Source organism: Aegilops tauschii, chromosome 7 (genome assembly GCF_002575655.3).
Source record: "Aegilops tauschii subsp. strangulata cultivar AL8/78 chromosome 7, Aet v6.0, whole genome shotgun sequence".
Classification (NCBI taxonomy): Eukaryota; Viridiplantae; Streptophyta; class Magnoliopsida; order Poales; family Poaceae; genus Aegilops; species Aegilops tauschii.
In genome coordinates, this window is record NC_053041.3 from 48373177 (window position 1) to 48396371 (window position 23195).

At 44.8% G+C, this 23195-nt stretch overlaps 1 protein-coding gene across 1 annotated transcript; it reads right to left on the minus strand.

Annotated features, from left to right (window-relative positions):
- Positions 1-4760: 4760 nt before the first annotated feature.
- On the minus strand, positions 4761-22281 carry LOC109756921 (feruloyl esterase A-like). Its single transcript, XM_073503625.1, has 3 exons — positions 22263-22281; positions 21947-22162; positions 4761-5206 (listed from the first exon to the last, which is right to left on the minus strand). The coding sequence occupies exons 1-3, from the start codon at positions 22279-22281 to the stop codon at positions 4761-4763; spliced, it is 681 nt and encodes a 226-aa protein (XP_073359726.1).
- Between the last annotated feature and the right edge of the window lie 914 nt (positions 22282-23195).

The following is a 23195-nucleotide window of genomic DNA, read 5'->3' on the forward strand; positions in this document are numbered from 1 at the left end:
TCTCGGCATTCTTTGTGGTACTTATCTCCCCCTAATGCCGGAAAATATCCTTATTGCTGATGCAATCAGCATACGGGGTATGAATAATTTTGATTGACGGATAAATTTTTATTCCTCACATAGATCCCTAATTTTCGTGAGTGCCCATTGATGTACGCTGGAGTGATGATATCGGCATGTAACCGAATTATCGCAGATAAGAAATACTTTGTTGATTTCCACGTAGTAACTACAAGGGGAAAGTAGTATGATATGCAGTTGGTATGATTTAGATCATACTTACGGTGTGTAAGGCCGTATGTGTGCAGCAAGAGGCTGGTAAATTTACAATTCTTTAAAAGTGGTCATGTAATTCATTTAACTCTCTTTGATAAGAAATTTAGCTAAACCATTCTGGGTATGTACATAAAGTACTTAATGCAAAAAAATGCTCATTGAATGAGTTCAACGACATTGTTCATTTGAATGGGTTTATAGATCTTGTTTTCAGGAGAATTTGCTCTTACTTTGATAAGTTGAGCCATTTTTTTAGTAAGATCATGCATGGTTGTGTGTGATAAGAGACACACTTAAAAACATTTTATGAATGTGTAGATGAGTATCATGAAGTATCTAAATTACCCCAGATAATGATTAAGCAATCCAGACATATCTTTTGAATGTGTTCAAGGAAGAATAAGTGTCCTGCTTAGAATTTTAAGGTGAGAGTGCCTTAAAACTTATTTCCCCTATGGCACATGCGGTGCACATAAAATCTGATGATTTGGGAAAATCTGTAACTTGATAAGTTGTGACCAACAGGATTGTCAATAATTTTCTAATCATCCCTAGAAAATTATTGTGTACGCAACTATATTGAGTATGACTTGATTCATACATTCAAAATTTATCGAATATCATGTCCGAGATATAAGATATCGGACATTGCACTACTTGTAGTACAACAAGTATATGCTAATTATATTTTGGGATAATTAAGAGGTTACATGAGGTCTCCAATATTATTGAAAAATTTATTACACAAACATATCATCGTTGCAATGGAATTCACCATCCTTTTATTGCACTAGATTTTTGGTTCTCACCTTCTGATGAAGATTTGAGAACAATCATTTACCAGAATATTTTCTGGTTGCAAGTTTGCAAATTTTAAAATTTATCCCAAATATGTGGTGTAGTTTGACTATGTACTTGAGGGTTTGATAATCATATGTATAATCTTTGTATAACCATACATTTGACAAACTTGAGAGTTGTCTTTGTGATCCTTTGAAGACGATATATTCCCTATTAAGAGGTAATTTTGTCTTTGGTTGTCTATTAGCCTCCACTTTACTTCGTATTCCTCATGGTTCTATTTTGTGACCACTGTCTTGAATAGTATTCTCAGTACCAGCAAATATTTCAAATAATGGTATATCACTTGTTGGGTGAATCTGATGATTTTAAGAAATTCTATGTCTCTTCATCATGGAAAATTGTAGTACCACCATAAGAGGATGTAAAGTGTATTAAGGGCATATGAAAATATTTGATCACGAGATCTCAACTTGAAGTTGATTAAGTGACAGAATTGTGAGCTGCGATAGACTTGAGGTCTTGAAAAACGAATGGGTAATCATTCGCGATGTGCTCAAGGCATCATGTTTATATCAAGGGGAATATTCAGGATGAATCTAAATTCACCCATTATGTATTTAGTTTGAGACCTAAGTGAAGTTGCGACAAATAAAATGCATATGAGCGTTGCAACTTTAGAGTCACCGCCAAAAACATAGACGTTGCTTGTTTGACATTGGTTAGTCACTGTGAAAGTATAACCACAATGTGATGTGGACATTGCAAAAGTGTTGATACACTCAATCATTGCCATAATTATGGGATCCATCTTGATGGATGGACAACACTAAAATTATAAATAGTGACATAGGCTTCACTGTCATGTATTTTACCAATGTAATAGAAGTCAATCACGATTATATGCAAATATTTATGTAGTTTCCTATGACATATTCAAGCAAAATGAGGCTTGTTGATATTAGCACACAATACCATTTTGGTATATAGCGAGTCACTACTAGGAAAAAGGCTACTAGCAGCGCGGGTACCCGCGCTACTAGTATCGCGCTACAACTAATAGTTAGTAGTAGCACGGGGTAAACCCGCGCTACTACTAACATTTTACTAATAGCGCGGATATCACCCGCGCTACTACTAACAAAATAGTAGTAGCGCGTCTACAGTACCGCACGCTACTAGTATCCTGAATAATAGTAGCGCTCCATTTCACCCCACGCTACTACTAACTAATTAGGAATTTAAAAAATAAAATCCATCAATTCCATTTTATGCATACAATTCTAACAACTAAAACAAGCCCAGATTTGTAATAAACCAGCAGCATTACACATCATTCCAAATCGAAGATTTATAGTAAACCAGGAGCATTAGAGCATATCCATACATCTACACTTATTGCCTAGTCACTTATTCCCAGCTAGTGCAAACACAGTTGAAAGCAAACAAAAATGCATAAAAACACCAAACAGTGGCATTCTATCCCTCCAAATGATTTGCTCCCTCTCCATCCTTGCAATCATCTTCTTCTCCCTTATGTGCTTCTCCCATTTACGAATCCAAGATTTCTGTAAAGAGCAAAGAACAAATTAAATTAAATTTCAGCTGACATATATTTCCTTGCATGTTGTGATGTACAGTAGCTACGGGAATAAATATACGAAAACAAAAAAGTGAGTGATTTCTATTAACAAGAGACCGCCTATGTAATAGCTACAAACAAATGAAATTAATGTCTAGATAATATATATTGCCAACAAAGCCTAGATGAACTATATATTGCCAGGTAATAGGACATATCTAATTTTCACATTAATTGCCTTTAGTTTTCTTCAAAACTAAATATACTTAAACTTAGATCATTTCATATAGATGTTCAAAGGGATAATACGGCTAAAAGAATCCAATTTCTTTGTTTTTTTAAAGTAGTTTAAAAGGAAAGCATTAACACATAATAGAAATGATTATCTGTCATAGGGTGATGCTGGACAGCTAAAAAGCTCACAACCCATCAGATCAATTGCTCGATAGGACAGCACAAATCTTATAGGATGATTTTCCAAAACGAAAGCAGACCAACAAGGACAAACAACGGCCCATCAGACCACTTGCTGTGAACTATAAGAACATTATTTCACCTCCTCATATGGTACTACTAAACTCGCAATGAACATCGACACTGAATTAAGTTGTAGTCCCCCCTCAACAAGTGTGAGTTGTAATTAATTGACTGCAGCAGCATTGGTAGTCTCAACAAAATAAAACAGCAGCACTGGTAGCAACACTATCAACGCCATCCCTTCAAGCAGAATAAGTAGGAAAACATCGTGATCCCTTAAGGAGAACTTCCCATATCATTCGTGTTCAACAACTAATTCTATGTGTTTCATTGGTAGTCAAATACTGTATTATATTTTTATTCTATCTGTATATACCAGGATAGCAGGGTTACCTTTGCTTCCTTAACAGGAATGTGCAAGGAAAGAAGTGAAGATGCTGCGTCTGCATTCAGTAAATGAGATAAAAGTTGAGACTCTTGATAGCCAATATCCATTCTTACTTGTAATATTACAGATACAGAACTGACAAATGATCTTCATATTAAGCAGATACCACTTTCTAAGGTGCAAACATCTAAGGAAACTTAGTTGGTGCTAATCGTGGAAGCGATCAACAACTGTTTATCTTCCTACATCAATTTGGACAGTTAACAGTAAGCAAAGATAGCATTATAATCCCAGCCAACTACGTATATAACTAGAAAAAAATGATGAAAACAAGAAGACTGTCCAACCAATTGACTACAATTATTGAGGAGCTGCATGGAGAGTGCTAGTATTAAAATCGGGCTTGCAATCTAGGCTCGATCGAAACTGAAACTGAAACCGGCCTTGCAATCTAGGCTCCTCCACCTTTCACAGCGGTGGAGCAAACTGAAACTGAAATCGGCCTTGCAATCTACTACAAACCCTCTAAAAAATTCGTATTGAAACTTTTTTTTAAAACAGCCTCTACAAGGCCGTAAACTGGCATATGAAAACAATGCGCTCAGGATACTAACTTTCGGGACAGCAAACTAAAACGATGGCTGCTCTCAAACCATACATCCAAACGACGCAAATAAATACTCTACGGAAAGCTTGGAACTTGCTTTACAAATTTCATATAGAGGCAACTCGAAATTCTGAGAATAACTAACTCGTTTTTCACCTAGAAGCTGGCTGTCCAGATTTGACAGTGCAGTTTTTAACTGAACCAGATTCTTATCTGACAGAAGTAGCACCCAACAAAATGCAGATAGACATGTAACTAAATTATGCAACTGAACTTTTAGCAGGAAGCAAGCACTCACCAAAATTCAGACAGGCATGTAACTAACTTCTGTAATAACTGAATTTAGCAGCAGGCGAGCACCCAACAAAATTCAGATAGGCATGTAACTAAATTCTGCAACTGAATTTCTAGCAACAAGGAAGCACCCAGCAAAATTCAGATAGACATTATACTAGATTCTGCAATGCAATGTTTATCTTACTCAGAAGCAGAGCAGGTATCCACCAAAATTCAGTCTGACAGCTACATGTAACCCAAATTCAGACATACTACATGTAACCCAAATTCTTCTACAACTGAACTTGTAACCACCAAATTCAGACAAGCAAGCAACCAAATCAATTGGGTCATCAGTGAGTCACCTGCAGCACGACGGAGTTGATGACATCGGCGTATCTGACGGCGAGGTTGAGCGACATACAGCGGGCGGGGGCCATGGCGTAGCACCTGGTGCGGCCCCTCTCGACCTTGCCGAGCTTGTCGAGGTTGAGCACGACGACCATGGTGAGCATGGCGGCGACGCCGGCGCCGAGGGAGTGGCCCGTGAAGGTGAGCGTGTAGGCGGGGTACCGGTCGAGGAGGTCCCGGAGCAGGTCGCACTCCCTGTCGAGCACCCAGCCGGCGGCGCGGAGGAGGCCGTTGTGGACGTAGCCCCCGTCGAAGCAGCGCTTGCCGAGGCGGTTGTCGAGGAGCAGCGCGTAGTCGGACTCGCGGCCGAGGTTGAAGCCGCGCAGCGCGAGCACGATGTCGGCGTGCGCGTGGTCGAGGTAGACGAGGTAGGGCGTGACCCGGCCCGGGCAAATAGTCCCCATGCGACGTGGTTGAGTTAGAATTGTCTCCCATACAACCTCGTTGGTTCAAATGGCTCTCATGTGACATCTGCGTTTGAAAAAATAGCTGCCGTGCGACACTGCTGCCTAATCCAAAGACACATGTTTAAAACTCGAATCAGGTGAGCGGGACCCACAGCGTGGGACCCACTAACTTATCCAGCTCAGTATTGGTCAGGTGAGCGGGACCCACTAACTTATCCAGCTCAGCATTGATACAAGAGGACACCGAGCTGTGCCCCGAGCCGTGCAGCACCCGAGCCCATCCTCCCCCCCCTCCCCGACCGTTGTTGTTCTTCTTCTCCGGCGACGACGCGCAACAACGCCGTTCCGGGCCGCGACCTAGCAATGTCGAGCTCCGCTTCAGCCTCCCGCCGCTCATGGCCGCGCTATGGCGCAGTGCCCATGACAAGGTGCCCTGCATGCCCACGTACCGCACCCCTGAAGCGGCTAGTCACAACGACCGACAAGAATGGCAACCTTGGGCGGGAATTCGTGAAATGCGAGAGCAAACCAGAGCAGGGAAAGGTGAGATTTTACTTCTCAATATGCCAATTTTGGTTTTTGTCTCCCAATTTCATATTTGTCCATTTTTCATCGGATTTGGGGTTTAGGGTTCATCTTTCCGATTTCAGAAATTAAAGCAATGCACCCATTTTGAGTGGCTAGATGAGTAAATAGAGCGGATTCAACTGGAGGGTGCATCAGGGGAGCTCGATTTACCGTTGGAGGCGGAGAAGTTGGGCAAGTTTGGATCGGGCCCGTCTGGATCTGGGGCCCCTGGATCTGGCAATTCCATTGGGGGCGCCCATTCCATTGGTGCTACTGTGGGGGATGCAGGAGTGACGGCAGAGCTGAAGAAGCTGAACAAGCAGATGAAGAAACTCATCGAATTGCAGAAGTAGGGCAATTTGATGGGGCTGATGGCCGGACTTTTTTATGTTTGTGTAATTGCTCTCGCATTTGTTTATGTGATGATAATTAGTCGTAAGTGAATAGATTGGGCATCATTTGTAATCGTAATGATATGGATGTTTGAATAAAAGTGTTGTGCTGTACGAATTCACCATGTCTTCTCCACTCTGTTTCGGCCCCGTTTTTTCAGTTCTTCGGTTCGTCATCAGTTTCAGTTTTAGTGGTAGAGGGAGAAAAGGAAAAAAAAGTTCGTCCACAGTTGCCCGAAAAGGCCAGGCCCATATAGAAGTTAGGCAGGGCCGAATAAAACATATCCAGGCCCATTGATAAAAGAAGTGTAGCTAGTGCAAAAAAAAGTGCACACGGTCATTGACATCGATATATCTTTTCGGCTTTAGGTTATTTCACAAATTTTAAGTTTCCTGCAGTCACCTTTTTTGAGATAACTCATCTGATAATTATTTGAGCTATTTTTATGCACAAGCTATCGTGTCCGATGGTAGGGTCCCGTGTTGTTTTGCCTAAAACAAAAGGTTGGTTCTAGTTAGCAGTCTAACTTGCAGTCTTTGTGAACCAAAAAAGTTGCAATTGTTTGGTTCTAGTTTATTTCAACCAAGCACCATTTTTAAATTTTTCTGATTTGTGCTATGGTGTTTTCAAAGTTTTTACTCGTGTGTTTTAACCGAAAAAGGTTGTGCCCCTCTCAAAAAAAGAAGACATCTAGTGTGCCCCTAGTAGCATCTCCTTACAACATAGAGGGGCATCCCCTTACAACATATAGTGCATAAAACATAAAAGGAAGATAATTAACTAGACACATGCTAACAACAACTTTTATGATTGGATCATGTTTTAGTGCATTTTTTAGTTCACATGGCCACATAAATAAAATGCAATGGAGAAACTTTAGGCCCGAAAAAACATTAATAGATAGTACGATAGAGGGGCATCGGGTACCCTAGTAGCATCCCCTTAGAGAACATATAGAGGGGCATCCCCTTACAACATATAGTGCATAAAACATGAAAGGAAAATAATTAAAACTGGACATATAGCTAGAAGACACAGGCACACACGCCCCAACCAACACAACACAAGCTAGATAGATAGAAAGACTCGCACTCGAACAACTCCTTGGCCCCTCCTTAGCCGGCGCCCCTCACTCGTCGTTCTTCGGCATCTGGTAGGGGAGGGTGTGCATGCCGTTGGGGTGGGGGAAGATGTGGTGGAAGTTGGTGAAGATGTTGTAGGTGGTGAACGCCATAAACTCGCATCCACACCAGAACACCTGGCCGAGGAGGTGGTGAGCGTCGTAGGGGTTGGTGAAGGTGACGTAGAGGCCGATGACGATGCCGTTGGTGTCGCCATCGTACTGCTCGTGGAGGTGGAACATGGGCGGAGTGCTCGGAGGGAGGTGGCGGTAGCCGGCTTGGAGGAAGAAGCGAGTCAACTCTCTAGGGCCCCTCCACCTTGAGATGGCCCACACCCTCAGGCTATTCTCGACGATGACTCCGGCCGGGTACTCCCTCTCCGGCACGGTGCGAGGGCGACGGTAGGTAGGGCCGTAGAACTGCATGGTGGCTCGACTGATGAATTTGGCTCGAAACGAAGAAGCGGAGGAGGCTTGAGAGATGAGTGTGAGAGGGATGAGGAAATGGTGCCCTTTTATAGCCGCGTTTGCAGCCGTAGTCAATGTACACGATGCTTTCGATCGTTTTCTCTTCTCCGTTCGTGCTGGCATAAGTAATTGCGGGCATTAATTCAAAAACGGCGGGCAGAGCATCCAAAGAGGCACGGGCGGCACATGCGAGATGCATCGTTTCGTGGACTTGCATCGGCGGTGACGCCGCGTGGGAAACAGGCCCGTTCATCCGCGCGTGACACTGAAAAAGGAGCTGCACCACCGACGCGTCTGTCCCGTGTCTCAGGTTCAAACATGCATTTGTTAAAATAGCTTAGATGCGACGTACCTATACGCTGCGCCCCTGCCGCTACTTTACTGCGTCGATGCGTGCATGCAAGCTCGCATGCAAATGGCTAGGCTGTGTCCCAGCGTTCACGAGCACAGAATAGCTAGGCTGCGACGCCGTTGCATGGCATGCATGGGACAGGGATGGCCCACATGTCAGTGACCCTCTCGCATGCAGCCCACCCCCCCTCTCGACGGCCGTGCGCACGCACGCCAGGCTCTGCCGGGCCCAATCCGCTCGGCCCAACGGTCACTGAGATGCTCCCCCGCTCAACGTTATCTGTTCGTCAGAGAAAAAAACGGTGGCCAATCAGATTGGAGAATCAGGGCTCCCACGGATCGCCCCCGCGGAATCCTTCTAGAAGGCCTATCCGACGGCCGCAGTTTGGTGTTAGGGTTAGATCGACGGTGGATGTTTGGCGCTAGGGTTACATGGGTTTTGGAGGCAGTCAACGGGGTTTTGAAAGGTTTGACCGAACATTCAAATGTGTATAACTAATTCAAAAAAAATATCTAAAAAATGAAAAACCTGCGCATATAGTCTTGTTATGTTACATAGTTATGATATAAAATGATAAACTTGATCTAATGATCTTTGCATGAAAAAACCTTCACAAATTGGACTATCTCGACTGAGGTTGCATAGAGTTCAAAGGAGTGAGAAGAGGGTTTGAGGTTTTGAAAATGCAAAAAATCAAAAACCTCACCTTAGCTTCATTTTGGAGTGACTAAGGAGGATCTAAAGTTATTTTTGCATTTAAAATTTTTAAACTTGTTTTATTGCTGACTTTGTATTAAAGGGTGTTTTTTCAAAAATAAATTAATAATATGAATACTTATTCAAAAAAAGGTGAGACTTCGTATTGATCCTATATAGGTATAATATAAGCTAAGAAAATCTTTTTGGGTGATTTTGAGAAGGTAAAAAAAAACTTGCTTAGAAATGGGGTCGTTTTCCCTTACTTTGGAGCCTGTTTGGACAACATTTTCAGTGACTATGAGTTGGACTTCACAAAAAGGGTTGGATTTATGAACTAATGTGCATAGTAGTACATAAAACAATGCAACATCACATAACAAACAAATGAACTCCAAAAATATTGGAGATAGGTTCAAATTTGAATGTCAGTTCAAATTTGAATTTTATTTCAAGTCAAATCAACATCATAGCACATAAGTTTTCACATGAAAGAACATAAGTTTTCACATCAAATGACAACAAACTTAAGTTTTCACATCAAATTTGAATGATTTCGACTCTATTTCTTTTGCTTCTTTCTACCACTCGATTTCTTCTCCTTTTTTCCACCGTTTGGTTCCACGGCGCATAGTTTGTTGATGCTGATGCTCTTGCTTTTTGGCCCCTTGGTTTTCTTGCCAACTCCACTAGGCCCCCTCAACTTTTGCACCTCACCATATCCCACTTCTTCAGTTTGCACTTCTGCAGCTTGAGTAGATGGCACACATTGTTCAACTACTTCAGTTTGCAACTCAACACTTGGCAGCACAACCTCCAAACATGGCAACACAGCTGTCAAAGCAGATTCGCATGGCAGCACAACAGTTGCTTCATCTGCAACAGTTTCAGATTGCCCTAGCGCCTGCAAAACAAATTCAGTATGCATCACATCGTCCAAAACAGAAACACTTAGCTCATGTTCAGCAGTAACAGTTTCAGTTTGCTCCATATCTTTGTCACCAAACATTATCTGCTTAGTGCTCTTCCTTCTAAAGCCATTGAGTCTTGCTTTTTTCACTGGCCAGCATTGTTCAACAACAAGAGGTGGGGATTTTTCTGCATGCTTCCTCCTAAAAAATAAAGCATTTCACTTGGTTAGATACTAGAACAAGTAGCAAAATCAAAAACTTGCAAAAACAGTAACATAAACATACTTTGGCCTCTGAGGAGTGTAGATGCATTTGGATGAACCAACTCTGTGCCCAAGTACCTCACACAACTTGCACCTATTTTTGTTACCTTTTTGAGTCCTTTTGGGCTTATCATTCTTTTCCTTTTCCTTTTCCCCCTTCTTACTACAACCACCTTTCTCAAACCAAGCCTTGAATCTGCTCTGTTTTGGCCTCCCAGCCTTTCTTCTAGTGACAGGGGGACACAAGGTAAATTCTATTTCCACCTCAGGCCACTGAGATTGGTCAGTCAGTGCAGGAATTGGACTTGCATATGCAGCTTTGAATTTTTGTACTGAATAATACTCATGCAAATATGGGTGCATATTTAACCTGGGTTTAGATGCCAAAAAAGTATGGAATGCTCACATGGTTTTCCAGTGTGTTGCCACTCTTGGCAAGTGCACTCATGCAACTCAGTATTTACCACATGCCTCTTGCCACTCTTTGTATCTCTAACTTCAACACCCCACAAGGAAGATTTCTCAACAGATAGATGTGAAAGATTTCTACTCCTGTTGACCACCTGTTGTACCACTGCTGGAAGCTTGTTCCCTTCCAAAATATTAGAATTTTTTCCTCTCAACTCCCACAAACGCATGATCATGATCCTTATTTGGTCCACCATGTCATGCACAGGCAAGTCTTTCAAATCCTTCACTTTGTTGTTAAAACTTTCTGCCAAGTTGTTATTGATATGATCACATTTTATGGCAGTATTAAAACCTGATCTATACCACAACAGAGAATGGTGGGTGTTCAACCATGAAGCAAATTCATTATCACTACATGATGCCAATATCTTACCAAGGTGATAGGAATGTGTCTGTCTGGTGTAGGATCTTGCTGCTGGCCACATGCGCCTAAATTCATCTCCTCTGATTTTTTTATCAGATTCATCCACATATGTCCAAAGCACTCCCTCTGCTCAGCATGGGGGAAAACATTTTTTACTGCATTTTCCAACCCTTTACATGCATCTGTGTGGATGGCCAAAGGAGAAACTGGCCCTATGCATCTTTTCAGTTGCATCATGAACCATATCCATGATGCCTTTGTCTCTGATTGAAACATTCCTATTGCAATTGGGAACATCCAGTTGTGTCCATCTAGAGCATTGCATGCAGGCAACTGACCATTCCACTTTCCAGTCAAAAAAGATGAGTCTATGCTCAAATATGGACGACAACCTGCTTTGAATCCATCTATGCAAGGCTTCAAACACATAAAAAACTTGCTGAATAAAACCTTGCCATCCTCTGTTACCTCTGTATCTATCTCCACCACACTTCCAGGTGACCTCTTCTCCACCTCTGCTTTAAAACTATACAACATCCTAAATGTATTTGCCCAGTCACCATACAACCCTTTGTTTTGCTTTCCACACTATGGTATATTGCAGCTGGATGGGGTACAGCTTCTCCAAGTCAACTTTAAGCCTCTTTGCAGTAGTGTTTGGAGTCTTGGCTAAAATAGGAGTAATCTTCTCTGTAACCCAAAGCTGTGATGTTATCTTTGAAACTCTCTGTGAAGTGGTCATACATGTATGCTGGTGTGGTATTTGATTTACCCTTACTGTACTTCCATCAGGTTGTAGTCTGGCAGACAAGTACCATTTGCAAGGATTGCCACCACCATCATAACCTTTGCACCGAGCATAAAATTTCTTTCGATCAGTCCACATAGTCTTGGCATCAAACTCTTTTTTCACTGCATAGGTCCTGAAAGACATCCTAAAATCCTTCATGCTTGGCCACAACTTTCCCACCTCAATAACTGGGTTCTCTTTGTCATATAAACAAACCAGCTCATTATCATCTGCATCATCCACATCATCTGCAGCCTCTCTCATCAGCTCTTCTTCATCCTCATTTGCATTTCTAGGGCCTGTGTTACCATCAGCAGACAAAGAACTGTCATCCTTCTCCTTATCTTTGTCATCAACTTGAATGCCAAACATTTCGGCCATATCAATGTCAGATATTGGTGTAATGACCAAATCTGTTTTTTCATTCAACTCTACTACATTCCAGTCAACAACAATCTTCCTAGCACCATGGGTTCCCTCCTCTCCATCTGCATCAATCCCTGTATCTTCAGCTACTACAGTCGGTTCAGTCAACAATGCCAACATCTTCTTTTGTGAAACCCACTCATCATCTTCCACCTGTGCAGCCATCTTTGATGGCACATAACCAACTCTGGAATGAGTTTGCAGATCAATTAGCTCAGCATAAAATGTTACTTGTTTGCTTGCCCACCCTTCTTGCTGATCAATTTCAGCAACCATGGATTCTCCATCTTCAATTCTCGCATATTCACCATTATAGTTATCGAAACGTTGCAGAGATACCTCTTGTTCTGGACCCCAAACAATACTCTCCCCAATTCTCTCCACCAAATTGCCCACGGCCTTCTCCTTCATGCTCTCCAATTCCTGGGGATCAACATCTGCAAATTCGACATCCAACCTCACGGTGGTATCTCTATCAATGTCTTGGACACTGCCATAACTGAGGTTGGCTTTACAGGGAAAAAATTCCACTATAATTGCGAATTTTGTGGTAGAACCTGAACCTCCCCTGTTTTGTCAATGGCAGGCAGCGGCGGCAGTGTAAGCGACAGTTACTACCAAATCGAGTTCGATAACAGCTAAAAGAGAAAAGAGGGCGGCATTACCGATTTGAAGCACTATCTCCTTGTTGGGAATCGTAGCATGATTTAAAATTTTCCTACGCTCACCAAGATGCATCTATGGAGTCTACTAGCAACGAGGGGAAAGGAGTGCATCTACATACCCTTGTAGATCGCGAGCGGAAGCGTTCCAATGAACGTGGATGACGGAGTCGTACTCGCCGTGATCCAAATCACCGATGACCGAGTGCCGAACGGACGGCACCTCCGCGTTCAACACACGTACGGTGCAGCGACGTCTCCTCCTTCTTGATCCAGCAAGGGGGAAGGAGAGGTTGATGGAGATCCAGCAGCACGACGGCGTGGTGGTGGATGTAGCGGGTCTCCGGCAGGGCTTCGCCAAGCTTCTGCGAGAGAGAGAGAGGTGTTGCAGGGGAGGAGGGAGGCGCCCAAGGCTGTAGGTTGCTACCCTCCCTCCCCCCCTTTATATAGGCCCCCTTGGGGGGGGGGCGGCCAAAACCCATCTAGGGTTGGGGGGGCGGCGGCCAAGGGGTGGAAAGGGGTGCCTTGCCCCCCAAGGCAAGGGGGAAGCTCCCCCCTAGGGTTCCCAACCCTAGGCGCATGGGGGGGGGGAGGCCCAAGGGGGGCGCCCCAGCCCACTAAGGGCTGGTTCCCTTCCACTTTCAGCCCACGGGGCCTTCCGGGATAGGTGGCCCCAACCGGTGGACCCCCGGGACCCTTCCGGTGGTCCCGGTACAATACCGGTAACCCCCGAAACTTTCCCGGTGGCCGAAACTTGACTTCCTATATATAATTCTTCACCTCCAGACCATTCCGGAACCTCTCGTGACGTCCGGATCTCATCCGGGACTCCGAACAACTTTCGGGTTTCCGCATACATATATCTCTACAACCCTAGCGTCACCGAACCTTAAGTGTGTAGACCCTACGGGTTCGGGAGACATGCAGACATGACCGAGACGCCTCTCCGGTCAATAACCAACAGCGGGATCTGGATACCCATGTTGGCTCCCACATGTTCCACGATGATCTCATCGGATGAACCACGGTGTCGAGGATTCAATCAATCCCGTATGCAATTCCCTTTGTCAAACGGTATGTTACTTGCCCGAGATTCGATCGTCGGTATCCCAATACCTTGTTCAATCTTGTTACCGGCAAGTCTCTTTACTCGTACCGCAATGCATGATCCCGTGACTAACGCCTTAGTCACATTGAGCTCATTATGATGATGCATTACCGAGTGGGCCCAGAGATACCTCTCCGTCACACGGAGTGACAAATCCCAGTCTCGATCCGTGCCAACCCAACAGACACTTTCGGAGATACCCGTAGTGCACCTTTATAGTCACCCAGTTACGTTGTGACGTTTGGCACACCCAAAGCACTCCTACGGTATCCGGGAGTTGCACGATCTCATGGTCTAAGGAAAAGATACTTGACATTGGAAAAGCTCTAGCAAACGAAACTACACGATCTTTTATGCTATGCTTAGGATTGGGTCTTGTCCATCACATCATTCTCCTAATGATGTGATCCCGTTATCAACGACATCCAATGTCCATGGTCAGGAAACCGTAACCATCTATTGATCAACGAGCTAGTCAACTAGAGGCTTACTAGGGACATGGTGTTGTCTATGTATCCACACATGTATCTGAGTTTCCTATCAATACAATTCTAGCATGGATAATAAACGATTATCATGAATAAGGAAATATAATAATAACCAATTTATTATTGCCTCTAGGGCATATTTCCAACAGTCTCCCACTTGCACTAGAGTCAATAATCTAGTTCACATCACCATGTGATTAACACTCACTGGTCACATCACCATGTGACCAACATCTAAAGAGTTTACTAGAGTCAACAATCTAGTTCACATCACTATGTGATTAACACTCAATGTGTTCTGGTTTGATCATGTTATGCTTGCGAGAGAGGTTATTAGTCAACGGGTCTGAACCTTTCAGAACCGTGTGCTTTATGAATATCTATGTCATCTTGTGGATGCTACCACGCGCTATTTGGAGCCATTTCAAATAATTGCTCTACTATACGAATCCGGTTTACTACTCAGAGTCATCCGGATTAGTGTCAAAGTTCGCATCGACGTAACCCTTTACGACGAACTCCTTTCCACCTCCATAATCGAGAAAATTCCTTAATCCACTAGGTACTAAGGATAAGTTCGACCGCTGTCATGAGATCCTTTCCCGGATCACCATTGTACCCTCTTGACCAACTCATGGCAAGGCACACTACATGTGCGGTACACAGCATAGCATACTATAGAGCCTACGTCTAAAGCATAGGGGACGACCTTCGTCCTTTCTCTATCTTCTGCTGTGGTCAGGTCTTGAGTCTCACTCAATACTCACACCTTGTAACACAGCCAAGAACTCCTTCTTTGCTGATCTTATTTTGAACTCTTTCAAAATCATGTCAAGGTGTGCTGTCTTTTTGAAAGTATCATCAGGCGTCTTGATCTATCTCTATGGATCTTGATGCCCAATATGTAAGCAGCTTTATCCAGGTCTTCCTTTGAAAAACTCCTTTCAAACAACCCTTTATGCTTTCCAGAAATTTTACATCATTTCGGATCAACAATATGTCATTCACATATACTTATCAGAAATGTTGTAGCGCTCCCACTCACTTTATTGTAAATACAAGTTTCCAACAAACTTTGTATAAACCCAAAAACTTTGATCACTCCATCAAAGCGTATATTCTGACTCCGAGATGCTTGCTCTAATCCATGGAAGGATCGCTGGAGCTAGCATACCTTTTAGCATCCTTAGGATCGACAAAACCTTTCTGATTGTATCACATACAACCTTTCCTTACGAAAACTGGTAAGGAAACTTGTTTTGACATCCATCTGCCAGATTTCATAAATGTAGCTAATGCTAACATGATTCCGACGGACCTAAGCATCGCTACGGATGAGAAAAACTCATCGTAGTCAACTCCTTGAACTTGTGAAAATACTCTTTGCCACAAGTCTTAAAGATCCATTTATCTCAATGGCTTGCCGATCATCGGGCAAGTTCACCAAAGTCCATGCTTTGTTCTGATACATGGATTCTATCTCGGATTTCATGGCCTCGAGCCATTCGTCGGAATATGGGCCCACCATCGCTTCTCCATAGTTCGTAGGTTCATTGTTGTCTAGCAACATGACTTCCAAGACAGGATCACGCATTACTCTGAAGTAGTGCGCATCCTCGTCGTCCTACGAGGTTTGGTAGTGACTTGATCCGAAGTTTCATGATCACTATCATAAGCTTCCACTTCAATTGGTGTAGGTGCCACAGGAACAACTTCCTGTGCCCTGCTACACACTAGTTGAAGCAACGGTTCAATAACCTTATCAAGTCTCCACCATCCTCCCACTCAATTCTTTCGAGAGAAACTTTTCCTCGAGAAAGGACTCGTTTCTAGAAGCAATTACTTTTGCTTCCAGATCTGAAATAGGAGGTATACCCAACTGTTTTTTGGGTATTCTATGAAGATGCATTTATCCGCTTTGGGTTCGAGCTTATCAGCCTGAAACTTTTTCACATAAGCATCGCAGCCCCAAACTTTTAAGAAACGACAACTTAGGTTTCTATAAACGGTGTCGTCTCAACGGATTTGCGTGGTGCCCCTTTTAAAGTGAATGCGGTTGTCTCTAATGCCTAACCCATAAACGATAGTGGTAATTTGATAAGAAACATCATGGTATGCACCATATCCAATAGGGTGCAGTTATGATGTTCGGACACACCATCACACTATGGTGTTCCAGGCGGTATTAATTGTGAAACACTTTCCACAATGTCTCAATTGTGCGCCAAACTCGTATCTCAGATACTCATCTCTATGATCATGTCACAGACATTTTATCTTCTTGTCACGACGATCTTCAACTTCACTCTGAAATTACTTGAACCTTTCAACAATTCAGACTAGTGTTTCATCAAGTAAATACACTCAGCATCTACTCAAATCATCTGTGAAGTAAGAACATAACGATGTCCACTGCATGCCTCAGCACTCATTGGACTGCGTACATCAAAATGTATTACTTCCAATAAGTTGCTCTCTTGTTCCATCTTACTGAAAACGAGGACTTTCAGTCATCTTGCCCATGTGGTATGATTTGCATGTCTCAAGTGATTCATAATCAAGTGAGTCCAAACGATCCATCTGCATGGAGTTTCTTCATGCATATATACCAATAGACATGGTTCGCATGTCTCAATCTTTTCAAAACGAGTGAGTCCAAAGATCCATCTATATGGAGCTTCTTCATGCGTTTTATACCAATATGACTCAAGTGGCAGTGCCACAAGTATGTGGTACTATCATTACTATCTTATATCTTTTGGCACGAACATGTGTATCACGGCGATCGAGATTCATTTCAGGTGCAAGACCATTGAAGGTATTATTCAAATAAACAGAGTAACCATTATTCTCCTTAAATGAATAACCGTATTGCGATAAACATAATCCAATCATGCTCAACGCAAACACCAAACCTCGATGGCAGAGGGAGCATGCGATGCTTGATCACATCAACTTTGGAAACACTTCCAACACATATCGTCATCTCCCCTTTAGCTAGTCTCCGTTTATTCCGCAGCTTTTATTTCGAGTTACTAACACTTAGCAACCGAACCGGTATCTAATACCCCGGTGCTGCTAGGAGTACTAGTAAAGTACACATTCATATAATGTATATCCAATATACTTCTGTCGACCTTGCCTGCCTTCTCATCTACCAAATATCTAGGGTAGTACTGCTTCAGTGACCGTTCCTCTCATTACAGAAGCACTTAGTCTCGGGTTTGGGTTCAACCTTGGGATTCTTCACTAGAGCAGCAAACGACTTGCTGTTTCATGAAGTATCCCTTTTGCCCTTGCCCTTCTTAAACTAGTGGTTTTACTAACCATCAACAATTGATGCTCCTTCTTGATTTCTACTCTCGCGGTGTCAAACATTGCGAATAGCTCAAGGATCATCATAACTATCCTTGATATGTTATAGTTCATCACGAAGCTCTACTAGCTTGGTGGCAGTGACTATGGAGAACTATCACTATCTCATCTGGGAGATTAACTCCCACTCGATTCAAGCGATTGTGGCACTCAGACAATCTGAGCACATGCTCAACGATTGAGCTTTTCTCCCTTAGTTTGCAGGCTTAAGAAACTTGTCAGAGGTCTCATACCTCTTGACGTGGGCACTAGTCTGAAATCCCAATTTCAGTCTTCGGAACATCTCACATGTTCTGCGACGTTTCAAAAACGTCTTGGGTGCCACAATTCTAAACCGCACTGAACTATCACGTAGTCATCAAAACGTGTATGTCAGATGTTTCGTAACATCTACAGACGACGCTGAGGTTCAGCACACCGAGCGGTGCATTAAGGACATAAGCCTTCTGTGCAGCAATGAGGACAATCCTCAGTTTACGGACCCAGTCCGCATAATTGCTACTACCAACTTCCAACTAAATTTTCTCTAGGAACATATGTTAACCAGTAGAACTAAAGCGCAAGCTATGACATAATTTGCAAATACCTTTTTGACTATGTTCATGATAATGAAGTTCATCTGATTATGAACTCCCACTCAGATAGACATCCCTCTAGTCATCTAAGTGAAACATGATCCGAGTTTAACTAGGCCGTGTCCGATCATCACGTGAGACGGACTAGTCAAGATCGGTGAACATCTCCATGTTGATCGTATCTTCTATACGACTCATGCTCGACCTTTCGGTCCTCCGTGTTCCGAGGCCATGTCTGTACATGCTAGGCTCGTCAAGTCAACCTAAGTGTATTGCGTGTGTTCCGAGGCCATGTCTGTACATGCTAGGCTCGTCAACACCCGTTGTATTCGAACGTTAGAATCTATCACACCCGATCATCACGTGGTGCTTCGAAACAACGAACCTTCGCAACGGTGCACAGTTAGGGTGAACACTTTCTTGAAATTATTATAAGGGATCATCTTACTTACTACCGTCGTTCTAAGCAAATAAGATGCAAAAACATGATAAACATCACATGCAATCAAATAGTGACATGATATGGCCAATATCATCATGCTCCTTTGATCTCCATCTTCGGGGCACCATGATCATCTTCGTCACCGGCATGACACCATGATCTCCATCATCATGATCTCCATCATTGTGTCTTCATGAAGTCGTCACGCCAACGATTACTTCTACTTCTATGGCTAACGCGTTTAGCAACAAAGTAAAGTAATTTACATGGCGTTATTCAATGACACGCAGGTCATGCAAAATAATAAAGACAACTCCTATGGTTCCTGCCGGTTGTCATACTCATCGACATGCAAGTCGTGATTCCTATTACAAGAATATGATCAATCTCATACATCACATATATCATTCATCACATCTTCTGGCCATATCACATCACATAGCACTTGCTGCAAAAACAAGTTAGACGTCCTCTAATTGTTGTTGCAAGTTTTTACGTGGTTTGTAGGTTTCTAGCAAGAACGTTTTCTTACCTACGTATGACCACAACGTGATTTGCCAATTTCTATTTACCCTTCATAAGGACCCTTTTCATCGAATCCGTTCCGACTAAAGTAGGAGAGACAGACACCCGCTAGCCACCTTATGCATCTAGTGCATGTCAGTCGGTGGAACCTGTCTCACGTAAGCGTACGTGTAAGGTCGGTCCCGGCCGCTTCATCCTACAATGCCGCCGAAACAAGAAATGACTAGTAGCGGCAAGAAGAATTGTCAAACTCAACGCCCACAACTGCTTTGTGTTCTACTTGTGCATAGTAACTACGCATAGACCTGGCTCATGATGCCACTGTTGGTAATCGTAGCATAATTTAAAATTTTCCTACGCTCACCAAGATGCATCTATGGAGTCTACTAGCAACGAGGGGAAAGGAGTGCATCTACATACCCTTGTAGATCGCGAGCGTAAGCGTTCCAATGAACGTGGATGACGGAGTCGTACTCGCCGTGATCCAAATCACCGATGACCGAGTGCCGAACGGACGGCACCTCCGCGTTCAACACACGTACGGTGCAGCGACGTCTCCTCCTTCTTGATCCAGCAAGGGGGAAGGAGAGGTTGATGGAGATCCAGCAGCACGACGGCGTGGTGGTGGATGTAGCGGGTCTCCGGCAGGGCTTCGCCAAGCTTCTGCGAGAGAGAGAGAGGTGTTGCAGGGGAGGAGGGAGGCGCCCAAGGCTGTAGGTTGCTACCCTCCCTCCCCCCCTTTATATAGGCCCCCTTGGGGGGGGGGCGGCCAAAACCCATCTAGGATTGGGGGGGGCGGCGGCCAAGGGGTGGAAAGGGGTGCCTTGCCCCCCAAGGCAAGGGGGAAGCTCCCCCCTAGGGTTCCCAACCCTAGGCGCATGGGGGGGGAGGCCCAAGGGGGGCGCCCCAGCCCACTAAGGGCTGGTTCCCTTCCACTTTCAGCCCACGGGGCCTTCCGGGATAGGTGGCCCCAACCGGTGGACCCCCGGGACCCTTCCGGTGGTCCCGGTACAATACCGGTAACCCCCGAAACTTTCCCGGTGGCCGAAACTTGACTTCCTATATATAATTCTTCACCTCCGGACCATTCCGGAACCTCTCGTGACGTCCGGGATCTCATCCGGGACTCCGAACAACTTTCGGGTTTCCGCATACATATATCTCTACAACCCTAGCGTCACCGAACCTTAAGTGTGTAGACCCTACGGGTTCGGGAGACATGCAGACATGACCGAGACGCCTCTCCGGTCAATAACCAACAGCGGGATCTGGATACCCATGTTGGCTCCCACATGTTCCACGATGATCTCATCGGATGAACCACGGTGTCGAGGATTCAATCAATCCCGTATGCAATTCCCTTTGTCAAACGGTATGTTACTTGCCCGAGATTCGATCGTCGGTATCCCAATACCTTGTTCAATCTCGTTACCGGCAAGTCTCTTTACTCGTACCGCAATGCATGATCCCATGACTAACGCCTTAGTCACATTGAGCTCATTATGATGATGCATTACCGAGTGGGCCCAGAGATACCTCTCCGTCACACGGAGTGACAAATCCCAGTCTCGATCCGTGCCAACCCAACAGACACTTTCGGAGATACGCGTAGTGCACCTTTATAGTCACCCAGTTACGTTGTGACGTTTGGCACACCCAAAGCACTCCTAGGGTATCCGGGAGTTGCACGATCTCATGGTCTAAGGAAAAGATACTTGACATTGGAAAAGCTCTAGCAAACGAAACTACACGATCTTTTATGCTATGCTTAGGATTGGGTCTTGTCCATCACATCATTCTCCTAATGATGTGATCCCGTTATCAACGACATCCAATGTCCATGGTCAGGAAACCGTAACCATCTATTGATCAACGAGCTAGTCAACTAGAGGCTTACTAGGGACATGGTGTTGTCTATGTATCCACACATGTATCTGAGTTTCCTATCAATACAATTCTAGCATGGATAATAAACGATTACCATGAATAAGGAAATATAATAATAACCAATTTATTATTGCCTCTAGGCATATTTCCAACACTCCTCGCTCCATCTCATTCAGCCCCGCGCTCCTATCCAATCGAGATTCTAAAACGCCAAGAAACAGGGCAGCATGAGGCCACAGATTTATCCAAAATTCTGGGGAATGGGACTAGAGTTTGGAAAATACTCACTCGCAATAGCCGCTGCCGAGAAAGGCGCTCCACCACCGGGCCGCGGAGAAGAAACAGCCCTCGGATCCAATCGAGATTCTAAATCGCCAAGAAACAGAGGGGCAGCATGAGGCCACAGATCCCCCAAAATTCTGGGGAGTGGGACTAGGGTTTCGGGCTCACTCGCAATAGCTCTGCCGCTACCGAGAAATGCGCTCCACCACCGCGGAGAAGAAACCGCTACCGGAGAAGATGCTTACGGCGGCGCCGCTCGCCCAGTCCAGCACGGGCGAGTCGAGCACGGTCACACGGTCACCGGTCGAGTCATGGACGGTTGACTCTTGACTACGTGGCCCTAGGTGGACCCCACCAGTCAGAGCACATAACCCCCTGTGTCCTAACCAAACCTCAGCCTAACTAACAGCCAACTAGCTGCGTAAACGGGTTGTCTTGCTTGAGCTATTTCTGCGCTGGGAGACGTCGCATGAGAGCCATTACAACCAACGACGTCGCATGAGAGACAATTCAACTCAAAGATGTCGCATGGGAGCTAATTGCCCGACCCGGCCCCCCGTGTCGGCGTAGGTGCGGCGGCGCACGATGTTTGAGGGGTCGAGGAGGAGGGGCGGCGCGGCGAGGAGGTCGGGCGGGGCGTAGTTGGCCATGACGAGGCGGCACATCCTGGGCACGGGCGCGAAGTCAGCGGCGGCGGCGTGGCCCCAGGTGGCGTTGTCGTGGTGGCCGGAGTGGACGCACCGCTTCCACGCCCTGCGGCGGGGCGCCCGATCTGAGCGCGCGATTCGCGGGGAGGGGTGTGGGAGGAGGAGGGGGACTGACCTTGCCGGAGAGGAGGAAGGGAGCCGACTGCTCTCCTTCCTCGGGCCTGCCTGGATCGAGCATCGCCATGGGGCGGATCTCGTGCGTGAACGTGGGACGCAGCGGGTGGGTCGCAGCGGCTCTGTCCATGGCAGTGGCTGCTGGTGAGGTGGGGGGCACCAGCGGTGGGGTTGGGGGAGAGGAGGTCGTCGGCGTCGGCGACGGCGATGGGGTTGGTTGGGGGAATCGTGGGGAGTGGAGGAGAAACACAGAGACAAAGGCGGGAGGAGGGGTGAGAGGCGGAGGTGGCGGCGGCAAGGAGATCACTTAGCAGTAGAGTTGGGTTTATACCCCACGCTAACCCAACGCTACTATTATGGCATGCCCCGGGTGCACGGTAAAGACCACTTAGTAGTAGCGCGGGTTATAAACCCACGCTACTACTATACCCGCGCTACTACTATCAACTTAGTAGTAGCGTGGGTTTATAACCCGCGCTACTACTATGGCTGGTCTCGAGAGGCACGGTAGAAATCACTTAGTAGTAGCGAGGGTTATAAACCCGCGCTACTACTATCGACTTAGTAGTAGCGGGGGTTATAAACCCACGCTACTAGTAAGTAGCAGTAGCAAGGGGTATAAACCTACGCTACTAGTAAGCGTCTGCCTATAAGCTTTTCCCTGATAGTGAGTGTGCAAGAACTATATTTACTATGAGAGTAAAATATTTCAGTGAACAACAACAAATGCTTCAGAGGAGCAAATTTTATAAATATCTTGTGCTTTTTAACCATATGTGTAGACCTCAAATTATATAGGATAACACTTTGAAGATAATCACCAATGGTGTAGATCCCACAGTAATAGAAAACATAATCTGACTTTTGTCAGTAGATGTTCATAATTCTATTACCTTATGTTATGCTAAATTTATGAAATCACTTTGAAGGTAATCATCTGTTAAAGTGACATGATGTAGACCTTGTAGTAATAGTGGATAGTCT